General features: G+C 51.8%; 1 protein-coding gene across 1 annotated transcript in view; it reads left to right on the plus strand.

The window, feature by feature from the left end:
- Positions 1-2,054: 2,054 nt before the first annotated feature.
- The window catches only part of LOC104625568 (voltage-dependent T-type calcium channel subunit alpha-1G-like), a gene marked incomplete at its 3' end in the record, with an annotated part of 11,471 nt that continues 2,285 nt past the window's right edge, over positions 2,055-11,240 (plus strand). Inside the window, exons 1-6 of the mRNA XM_010293225.1 lie at positions 2,055-2,101; positions 4,095-4,192; positions 6,320-6,479; positions 8,344-8,635; positions 9,154-9,246; positions 10,882-11,238. Coding sequence (XP_010291527.1) covers positions 2,055-2,101; positions 4,095-4,192; positions 6,320-6,479; positions 8,344-8,635; positions 9,154-9,246; positions 10,882-11,238 — 1,047 coding nt within the window. The remainder of the gene's footprint in view (positions 2,102-4,094; positions 4,193-6,319; positions 6,480-8,343; positions 8,636-9,153; positions 9,247-10,881; positions 11,239-11,240) is intronic.

Raw genomic sequence — 11,240 nt, forward strand, 5'->3', positions numbered from 1 at the left:
CGTGCCGCCTGACCGCAGCCTTTGCGAGCCTCGAAGCAGAGCGTCCCGCGCGAGCCGTGTCCCTGACTCACAGAAACCTGCTGGGGAAAAAAAGCCTCCCCCGCAGCCAAGCTAGCTCAAACCCACCTGTGAAAAGCCTCCGTTCTTTTAAGTTTTAGGACTTTAAAAAAGAGAATTCTTTAGTTTCTTTCAGTTCTTCAGCTGAACTTGCTGCTGCTTCTTCAAAAGCCTCATTAGCCAAGTGTCCGGGCTGGGACACACGGTGTGGCCGGATCCAGCAGGCTGCAGGGTTCGTGATCCCTCCAGTGTTGTTTTTTTTATTCCATTCAGCTTGATTAAAGTGAGTATTTTAAAAATTAAGCAACACCCACGAATTCGGTGAGACTCACGGGGCTTTAAAAGCAGTGCCTGAGTGAAAGCAGAGCACGGCAAAGCCGCTGAGGGCCGGGAGGAAATTTCATTCCAGCTTTCTGAAGATACAACGCTGACTAAATAATTTCCCCTTGTCTTTTCCAGCACTGATGGCTTAATATCATCCACCGATTGCTGGGCTTTGTAGATAAAGAGTGCCTATATGCCCGGTTTTGGAAACCTTTTAAGGCAGAATAAATGTGCGCCTATCTCTTGCTGGCAGCGGGCAGCGGCTCCACGCCTCTGCGGGCAGAGGGGTGGGCAGACCACGGGGAGGCGGCGCAAAAAGCCTTGCTGCGGCTTCCCAGTGTGACCTTGGTCACCTCTCCTGGCTCTACAGCACGCCCAGCACCCGGCTGTGAAAGGGAAGAGCTCAAGTTTTCCTCCGAAGACCCCCTCAGCGCAAACTCTGCGGCTCGGATGGGGCTTCACACCATCGTCTGCTTCCTGGGCAGGAGCGATCCCGGGGCGGGAGAGCAGGCTGGGCCGGAGAGGCCATGCTGGGTGGGTGCGGGGAGGGCTTTGCCGGCATTCCCGTGCTCCGTTAGAGGCACACAGGGTGAAAAGAGCCCCTTCAGCCCCTCCGGTGGTGCTCCTGAGCATCAGTTCCGTACGCTCTCCGCTGCGGGCAGATCTCCGCGCTTACGAGATCCTTCCTGATGCTTTGGGTTTTATGGGAAAGAAACCCCAGCGTGCTCTGAGCCTCGCTATCTCCGGGCAGAACGGGAATGAATTTCTGTTGCTCGGTCCATCCTGAGCCATCCCTTGTGGCTGTCTGTCTGTCTGTCTGCTGAGTCCCGGGAGTTTTCCTTCCTGGAGGAGCGTTTGCCAAAGGTTTGCAGCAGCTCGCTCTCTGCATCCCACCACCAGCCCGTCGTACGTCTGGCTTTGCAGATGCTCCGCTTTTATTCTTAGAAAGTCCTAAATATTTCCGCTTTCCTTCTGAATAACTCCAGTGATCGGGGGTTGCTGATCACTCTGACGAGCCTCAGCATTTGCTATGAATCCATCCTATTTAATGCTGAATATTTTTCTGAGCCTTCACTTGGCTGGGCACCCGGGTCCGTGGCAGAGGTGCTGACAGGCATCGCATTTTCCTGTTTGAACAGAAATGACATTTGAGTTGAAGCTTCATCAGGGGCTTTTTACACTGCAGATTTTCAATGCGTAAATGTTATATATGCCGGTAAATGCGCCTGTCACCTCGCCGGTTGGTGACATCCTGACATTTGCTCTCCCTGGGTATCTTCCCTTGCCGGCGATGCGGATTGATTCCTCCCGTGCATCCTCTTGCCTTGGGAAGTGACCTTAGAGCTGGGAAGTGGTGGGTTCTCATTGGACTTGCTCTTTAGTGACTGATTTCTACCCACGCTTTTTCCCCACACGGGGTTCTCTCGAGGCCCTTGAGCTGGTAGCTATCAGCAACGTGTGGGTCCTGCAGTCTAGGTCTGGGACTGAGCTTGCGGTGCTGTAACGCCGGCGCTGGTCGCAGCGTCCAGCGGCAGAGGTAGGAGAGCACCCACCTGCTCTTGGTCTTGGTGTTAAAGTGTTTGCTCCAGCTAGTGGGTTGTTGTTTGTTTGGGTTTTTAAATTTGGCATTGTAATTGTTCTTTAATACGTTAAATCAAAGTGCGTTTTACGACATGCCCTTTGCAGCTTACAAGCACACGTCTCTGGAAGAGAGTCTAGAGTGAGTCATTAATCAGAAAATGATTTGTCTTGGTGCAAAATAACCATATGCTGCTCTGAATTTTGCTGGTAGCCTCTGTTTTAATAATAGATGAAAGAAAAGCTGTATGTTTGACATGGGCTTTTCACCTGAATTCTGCAAACCAGACAAAAATCTTCTTTTCAAACAGCGAGTGAAACTTGAGAACCATTAAAGCCCAGGGGAGCCGGTGCCCCTCGCCTTACCTTAGCCAAAGCTCACGCGATGCGGCGAGTCCCGTGCGCCGAGGGAAGGGCCGGTTTTGTCCCTGGGGCCAGGTGGGCTTTCGCGGACACGCTGGCTTCCTCCCTGGTCAGAGGACGAGAACAAACTCCTAACAGCCACGTGTGCCAGTCCAACGTTCATCTTCTGGGACTGTCCCGTGGCTGTGGGCATCAGCTAAATACAGAGGAATACGTTGAGGTTATTTTGATCTTAGATACGGTTTGATCATCATCATCCTCACTAGAGCCTATCGAGAGAAGTCGGATAAAGTGTCACTGCATCAAGTGGGGAGTCGTGTATTTGGGGGCTAGAAAGTCTTCTCCACCCCGAGTGCTCCTCAGCTGCCGATGGCCGGGAGGGAGGAGAGTGGGTCTGGCTGATCACAGCGAGAGCAGAACCCTCCAGCGTGCTGCAGCCGTGGCAAAGCCAACACGGCACCGATGAGTCCTGCGGGATTTACAGCGGGAGGGAGCACTGATGCCTTTGTGCAAGGCGCCAGCAAAGCCTCCTCCAGCAGCTTGATGTCTAATCAGGTAAGATTAATTCCGGCTAGGGCAGGTGTGGAGAAAGGTTATGACTGGGAAGCAAAGAGCCTGTCTGTGAGATGGGACTGGAAGAGCTTGGTTTGTTTGGCTTTGCAAAATGAAGGCTGAGAGGAGACGTGATTTGTCCTCTGTAAATACATTGGGAAAAAGAACAGCTATAGAAGCTACTTAAAAGACAGTGCTGCCATAAGAACAAATGGATATGAGCTTGTCCTGAATAAATTCAGGCTGGAAGTTAGACTTCTAACCATCAAAGTTGGAGGGAGGGAACCACACAACTAGCTTTGAGATGGAACTTGATAATTTTCGGAAGACATTAATATCCTGTGGTTGCCTGTGGCAGCGGGAACCCGGCTGTGCGGGGAGCCTTGTGGTCCTCTTCCTTGCCTTCGCCTGGCTCTGCCTCTTCAAGAATGCTTTTGGGCAGAGCTCTTGTGTTTTCCCACGGCTGGAGAGCAAAGTCCTGGCAGTGACGTGACTGGTGGCCCTGCTGTGCTTGAGCAAAGATGCCATGAGCGGAGCGCGATGGTGCTGGAGGACCTTGCAGCAGTCCAAGTGCATCCTCAGACTAAGTCACATGAAGGTTGCACCTCAGTGTCCTGAGCTGTGAAATAACCCCATCAGGCACAGCGCAGGAGCACTGGGAGGTTCCCTGGTCCAAGTCTGCCCCATTTGTTATCTTCAAGTGTCGTCAGTTTTGATTTGTGTGCTTGCCCATCCACCTGAGTCCCGTCTGCTCAGTGTCCGTGCTGCACACCTCCTGTGCCCCACAGAAAGGGTCTGCACCCCGGGATGCTCCTGTCTTCTTTTCAGGGTTGTGGTGGTGCTCAGCACAGCAAAACCAGCTCCATTTGAGTATCTGTACAATTGTTAAGAACAGGGCTGTGTCTGGAAAGTGCCCCCATGGAGTGTGCGGGGACTTTCAGAAGCTTCTGCCTTGGACCTGTGCAAAACCAGTAACCAACGCAGATGAGGGAGAGGTCTGTGGCTGTGTAAGCTGTTGTATCACATTCCCGCTTGTTGACTTTATTCTGATACGCAAACAACCGTTAATTAATTCCTCTGGCAAACTTTCCTGATGGGAGAGATGCAGTAACAAGTCCTGCTGTGAGCGGTTGGCATATACTGTTTGATTTATAATGTTTGATAATCTAACATTTCTCCAGAAGATCCTTGACGCTCCTCCGCGTTCGTGTCTTTCGCAGGATGCTGGAGTATTCCCTGGACCTGCAGAACGTCAGCTTCTCAGCGGTCCGTACTGTCCGCGTCCTGCGGCCGCTCAGGGCCATTAACAGGGTCCCCAGTAAGTCGGATCCTTATTCTCCCCAGTTGATGCACGTTCTCTGTTTCTGTGCCCCAAAGATGGAAGAGCAAACACAGATGCTTCCCAGCTTACATTGCAGCTCAAACATTCGCCCAAGCCTGGTAGTGCTAGGTCCTACCACCTCTCCCCGGTTTCCAGAGCCTGTCATTCTCCTACTTTCAACAATATTGCTTTTGACACCTGTGGCATTGGAGATGAGCCACGAACCAATGCGATGTCCAGGACTGTCTTCAGACGCCTTTCTTTCTCATCTGAATGGGGTCTTAGGCTGCTAAGATGAAGGGATGCAGGTGATAGGGGTTGACTGAGCCAACAGCCTTTGCCAGGCGGCATGGGCAGAGGGGTCTGAGCTGTGCTGCTCCCACTCTCCCTGTGCTGCCCCATCCTTTCCTGGAGAAACCGCGGTGAAGAAATCTTGTGCCTGGAGACGGCCCACCATGAGGTGCTGAGGAGCCTCCTCTTGGAGCATCTCTTGCTCTGCTCCCCAGAGCTGGTCCATACAGCCAAAAACCCCAACATCTCCAAAGCAAGCCTGGGTGGGGTGGGAGGTGGCTAGTCACTCCTGGTGTATTAGGTCATGCATGAGGATCTCAGGCTCCCCCTTGAAGAGCAGTGGGTGGCCTTGCCTGCTCCTGCACAGCAGCAGGCGATGGCGACCCAGCCCTGTGCTCGGAGAGGCATTGGCCATCGCAAACCCAACCCACCTGCCCAGGGAGCCGCTCCTGCTGCGCCGTGCTGGGCGCAGCCCGGAGCACTGCGAGAGGCGCTGAGCTCCGTCCTTCTCGGACGCTTACAGGTCAGGTGTGTTAAGCGTAAGTACAACTGCATCAGGAACGTCATTTTCCCGGCCCTTCAATCCTGGGTATCGAATCCAGCGCTGTTTTAGCCAAATTAAGTCCAAGGCTGAACTCCCTTATCTGAACTAGCCCAATGCCTTGACGAGAACTGATCAGCTTCAGTCCTGTCTGCCGATGCTGCAGGTGCCTGGGCTCTGTTTATTTTTCTGGTCCTGACTCTTGAACTTAATCTGGCTTTGCTGCTGCTGCTGCTGTTTCAATCATTACGGTAGCTTCAAAATCCTGTTTGCAATGTTTTTTTTATCTCCACTGCTGAACTGATGGATGGCTGAATTTATCCACCACTGTCTAACTGGGGATGTAATTCACTTAATGTATTTTGAAATCCCGGGTAATTCATCTTGGCTTCTCTGCAACGTAGTTACAATGGGATAGAAATGTAAGGTGGGAAAAAAAAAAAAGAGAGTTTTGTATGATGATAAATGCAGTAACCACAGAAAGTAATTTCAGTTAATTAGGAGTTGATGCAAGGTGGTTGTTCCCCAATAGAGGAGTAGAAGAAAAACCCTGACGGAGGAGGTAACAGCATCAGGAAGAGAGAAAAAAGTCTCTTGAAGTATCAAAGTAAAGGGTGCAACAGTAAAGCTTTCTTTAAATGAAAATCAATATAAGTCAGTGAGAGAATGCAGAAGATGGGGAAAGAAGGCGAGCAAGAGATGAGCAGAATATTACAGAGACGTCAGATGAAATCAATTTTTTTGTGTGTAAATGTCAAGTTGAAGTCACCATCAATTTGTCTTCGTTACAGAACTGGATGTTCCTGAACTTGTGAGAATTAACTGCCAGAGAGAGTCCTGTATTTTAAGGAAGAGAGGGGATTTAGGGTAGATGAGGGGAATTAGGGAGGGAAGGGAATTTTCATATATACTGAGTGGGGAAAGAGCAAGGAAGAACGTCAGAGTTTGGTCTGAGGGGAGAAAGGAGATGTATAATTGCTAGAAAACTTTAGGACGAGAAGAGGACTTGAGATGGGAAGTGAAGGGAGAGGAGAAGGGAAGGTAGGTCCTGTGCCCAGGAGCAGGGCACGGATGAAAAGGGGTATCACCGGGGCTTTTTGGGGAAACCAGAGAGGACTGGGGAGCTGCGGGTGTTTGCAAGCCATGTGCGGATGATGAGAACAGTGCTTGGGAAGGCGGTGGCTGTCAGCGGAGGGAAAAGTATGGATGGAAAGGAAAAGGTCAGGAGGACATAGCTGGTATAATTCAGCATGGACCTTTCCTTTTCGCTGACGGCTTCCTCTTCGCCTCAGGTATGCGCATCCTGGTGACACTTCTTTTGGACACGCTGCCCATGCTGGGGAACGTCCTCCTCCTCTGCTTCTTCGTCTTCTTCATCTTTGGCATCGTGGGAGTCCAGCTGTGGGCAGGTTTGCTCAGGAACCGGTGCTTCCTCCCGGAGAACTTCAGCATGTAAGTCTGTGCAGGCAGCAGAAGTGTCTCTCCAGCTCGGGCGAGTCTATCCCCCCAGGACACTGGGCTATCTTCCAGTAAAAAGCTCTGGTCTTCCGTAAATGCTCCCTCCTAAATGCCACCACAACTCCTGTCCAGGCGTGCACGGCTGGAACAGAGCAAGCCAGGACAACTTGCCAGTCGAGTCTTGCAGGGCTGTCCTTAACCCTCAGCTGGCACTCGGGAACCTCTCTGATTGATAAGAGCCTCCATAAAAAACCTGCGAGTAAGAGTTCAGGCTTTCTAAATTCAGCATATCATTAACACGTGACCTTTTCTGCGCTCGTTGAGACGTTGAGGTCTGAATCCCGTGCGGGAGCTGCTGGTGTTTATTGGTATGGCATTTGTAGTCCCACCTAAACCCCAGGGGAGGCTGATGGAGCTACCATACATTTCAGGATGCTAGATCCTTTTCAGTCTCGGAGCAAGAGATAGTCCTCGTCCCAAAGTGTTATTTTTCACAGATCCCTGGATTTTAAGGCCAAGAGGACTATTGTGATCAAATGGGATTTCGTAGCACCCAGTTTCCTGGCCAGCCAGCCTGCCAGATGTAGGAATGTTTGAACAGTGGTTGAAATATCCCTCAGCTCTGGTAGCTGTCAGCCTCCTTCAGACCAGGATTTCTATACCTGTTCTCCTACTTACCTGCTTTTTTCCACCACCTCTCTCCCGTTGGATGCTAGGAGAAGGGCAGGTGGCTGCACGCCGCTTGATGGCTGCTCTGCCGAGCTCTGGCACCCTTGCCACCTTTCAGGGGGTCGCTTTCAAATGTTGACTCCCCGGGGCTGATCGGGCTAGATCCACACTTGGGTGGAGAAGTTCTGCAAGCCCAAAGCCTCTCTCTTGCATACAGCAGGACTCTGACGATGTGGTGGCGAGGCTGGCTCTTGGACTTGGCGTGATGCACCTTTTGTCCTCTCCCACACATTTCCTAATCAAGTGCCACTCCTCTTGTAGGTTGTGCCCTCAAAGGGCAGTTGGGAGAGTCATTGCCAGGGCACGTCCCTGTTAATAAGTGGCAGCGGAGCAGAGGGACCGCTTCACCACTGAGTAAATCCAACAGAGCCACAGGTTTGGGTGCCGTTTAATTGAGCCAGAATTCCAGGGGTTTAGATAAGCTTTGAAGGGTATTAAAGGCAATTCTGCAGGAATTAACCGGGCTGAACTAGGCTTAAAAATATCTTTGCGAGCTTTAGTGGGAGTCCTGGCAGCATTAAGGAGATAGCTGTGTGCAGAGCAAGAAGCCAGTTTCTGGCTGGCCGTGGGTTGTTTCATCTCCCTGAAGAGTGTTTTTGCCTGGTTTGCTGTGGTAAGGCCACCCTCAGAGGCAATTTAGAGCTTATCTGCGGGCTGAACAGGCACTGAAATGTAGATGAAGGCCCTGTCTCTGGTTTTAGGAAGCTTGGGAGGTCCTTGTACATAGAGTCTCCCCAAGCCATTGTCAGCATCTCCAGGAGGACAGGAGATACAGGAGCTTAAACTGACTGATTGCCATCTTACAGCAGCAAAGACATTTCAGAGAAGCCCTGCTGGGCTGAATCCTGTTCTTAGTCCCCTAAAGTCAAAGCCAGAGCACTTCCAGATGGAGTGACTCTTAGTAATGTCATCAGAGGGTTGCTGAGTGCATTGCCTCAGTTCTCCAAAGCCCAGTTAGGGACATCATCTCACCCGCTGGGGCTGCAGAAAGTCCAAGGGGATCCCTTTTAAAAAAAAAGCTTTAAGATCCAGAATAAAAGATGTCAGACTTCGTTGCTGTTACACTTGTTACCTTGCCAGATTGCCTGCAATCGGTGTGCAAACCCCAGCCCTGTCTGGACTCTTTCAGCCCCTACACGGTGGATTTGGAGCGATACTACCAGACAGAGAACGAAGACGAGAACCCTTTCATCTGCTCCCAGCCCCGGGAGAACGGGATGCGCTACTGCCGGAGTATCCCAACGCGGAGGGAAGAGGGTCTCGAGTGCACCCTGGATTATTATTCCTACAACGACACCACCAACACGTCTTGTGTCAATTGGAACCAGTATTACACCAACTGCTCTGCCGGGGAGCACAACCCCTTCAAGGGAGCCATCAACTTTGATAACATTGGCTATGCCTGGATCGCAATATTTCAGGTGAGCCCTGTGTGCAAACTGTCACGAGGTGGGGAACAGCCGGTCATGCCCCCCGACATGTTCCCAGGGGCTGTGTAATCGCACTCCTGGGGGCTATTTTGCATCAGCAAACACTTACAGAGTAGTGCATGGGTGCTCAGAATGTCAGGGATGACACAATTTGATGCCTTCTTCGAAGATGCTTCCATCTCACATGCATGGACAAAACCCCAGTCTCCAAACCCTCTGTGTGTACAAGACGACCATTCTGATGGGGAGCAGAGCCTAGAGACTGCTCTTGCCTCTGCAAAATGCAGTAGCGGGCCTTCGGTCCAGCTGGAAAAGAAGGGCTGGATTCAGCCTGGGCTGCTGGCAACATGGCTGTTGGTATTGGTGGGAGCAGGATTTGGCTCCTCAGTGTCTTGTACTGCACCAAGACCAGCTACGAGGTGTCAGAAATGACCCAGCCAGGAGAAATGTTGTTTGTGCAGTTGATGCTGAGCCTTGACGGGTTCATTTTCCCTTCCTGTCTCCACCAGGTCATCACACTGGAAGGCTGGGTGGACATCATGTACTTCGTCATGGACGCACACTCCTTCTACAACTTCATCTACTTCATCCTCCTGATCATCGTGAGTGGTCTTAGGGGAACATGGGAGTCCTCCTGGCATTTGGAGAGGGCAGAGTGGAGTGACCCAGAGGAACAGGGCAGATAACACAGTGAATATAAAAGCTGGTGCCGCGGAGGAGGGGTGGAGACCAGCCTGTGGGAAGACAGGCATTGCATTGCAGCTGCATTTTGTTGCAAACATGAAGGAAAGAAAGAAAGATGCACTTAAGCTATGGTAGATGCACTTCTGTTGCTGCTGCTTCTACTGCTTCTCTCCTTGTGCTCCACGGTCCTCTCCCTTAACTGCCACCCTGACTTTAAGTTTTAAAGCAGGCAAATTTCCCCCGGTCAGGTTTTGAGCTCTGGATGGGGAGGAAGCTGCCCAGAAATTCCCCCATACTGAAGAACCCAGCTGGCTGGGTCCTTGGTGCAGAGGGGACATTTCAGGAAAACAGTCCCAAACTTCAGAGAGCACATTAAGAAAGGAGGGAAGAGATTACTGCCCACAGCCCACCCACGCTTCACAGCGTCATCCGAGACCACCCACAAAGTAGCCAACGAAGAATTTCTGTGGGGTGGGCTCCATGATGGGCTTCATCTATGCAAGCAAAATTGTCTACCGTGACTGGCTGAGCTCGTTATCTGGACTCCCTTTATCGTCAAGGGAGAAAAATAGGTGCTTTAAGGGGGTGATTCATCTCCTCCAAAGGTAGACATCCAAAATAAATTAGATGCATTGCAGACTTGATGTGCCTATTTCTCTCTTGACTCTAAAGGATCATTAGGTGCCTCACTCAGATGTAGCTGAGATAAGTGAGATGAGTCCCTTTCTTGCTGTCGAATTGGACTAAGTCCAGCAAAATAGCTGCACGTCATCCATTAGGCCATTGTGGGGATTTCTGCTCCTCATCAAACCAGGACTCAAACCCTGATGAGAAGGTAGGAGGTCGTTTAGTCCATGATGCTTTTTCTGGTTCATCTATTAGCTTCCGCCCTGCAAAAGAAACAACCCCTTGCTCTCAGCATCCCCAAAGTCAACGGAGAGGAAGGGCAAGCAGTACTTTCCCAGATGCCGTGCGAGTACGTTAGCGACGTGTGATAGCCCGGTAGCGTGTCAGTAGTTCTCTGTGATCCAGGCTGGGCTCTGCAGAAGGCAGAACTTTGTGAAACCCTGGTTGGAAAAAAAATCCCCAAGCTGTGGGTACAGACTGCTGATGGCCTTGCGTAACAGTCACCCGCAAATCCCGTTAGCAGGGGAAAGGGATCTGCTCGCAAGCTGCCCACACGCTGCCAGAAAAAACGCTCCTATCAGGAAGGCTCAGTGCATTCATCGTAATGCCACTAATTGTGATAATTACAACCGCTGTCTGTGGAGGGAGAGAAACACCATCTTAAAAGAGCAAAAGCTTTTTGTCAAAATAATCTTCTCTTGTCTTTGATCTCTGACGTCGTCTGTGGAGCGCTGGCGTGGGAGGCCCCCGGGCTTGGGGGGTGAGTCAGACCCTCCCTGGTCCTGGCTGGTGGTCCCCACTGGGTGATGCAGGGGATGGGGCTGGCTGGGGTTTGCCCCCGCTCCTTGTGCCGGGGCGCAGGGTGAGGCAGGGCTATGGGGTGGGCACGGCCACCCCGAGGTGGCTGATAGCTCCTGTCCCCATAGGTGGGCTCCTTCTTCATGATCAACCTCTGCCTGGTGGTGATAGCAACGCAGTTCTCCGAGACGAAGCAGCGCGAGAGCCAGCTGATGAAGGAGCAGCGGGTGCGCTACCTGTCCAACGCCAGCACCCTCGCCAGCTTTTCGGAGCCAGGCAGCTGCTACGATGAACTCCTTAAGTACCTGGTTTACATTGCCCGTAAAGGAAGTAAGCAGCTTGTGGAGGTCTACCGGGTGGCAGGCGTGAGGATGGGCTTCCTCACCAGCCCTGCGAGCAAGGCGGGGGCCAACCGGCACGCCGGGAAGCGCCGGAGCAGGAAGAGGTCCTCTGTGCACCACCTCATCCACCACCATCACCACCACCA

Source organism: Phaethon lepturus, unplaced genomic scaffold (genome assembly GCF_000687285.1).
Source record: "Phaethon lepturus isolate BGI_N335 unplaced genomic scaffold, ASM68728v1 scaffold38168, whole genome shotgun sequence".
NCBI classification, from domain to species: domain Eukaryota; kingdom Metazoa; phylum Chordata; class Aves; order Phaethontiformes; family Phaethontidae; genus Phaethon; species Phaethon lepturus.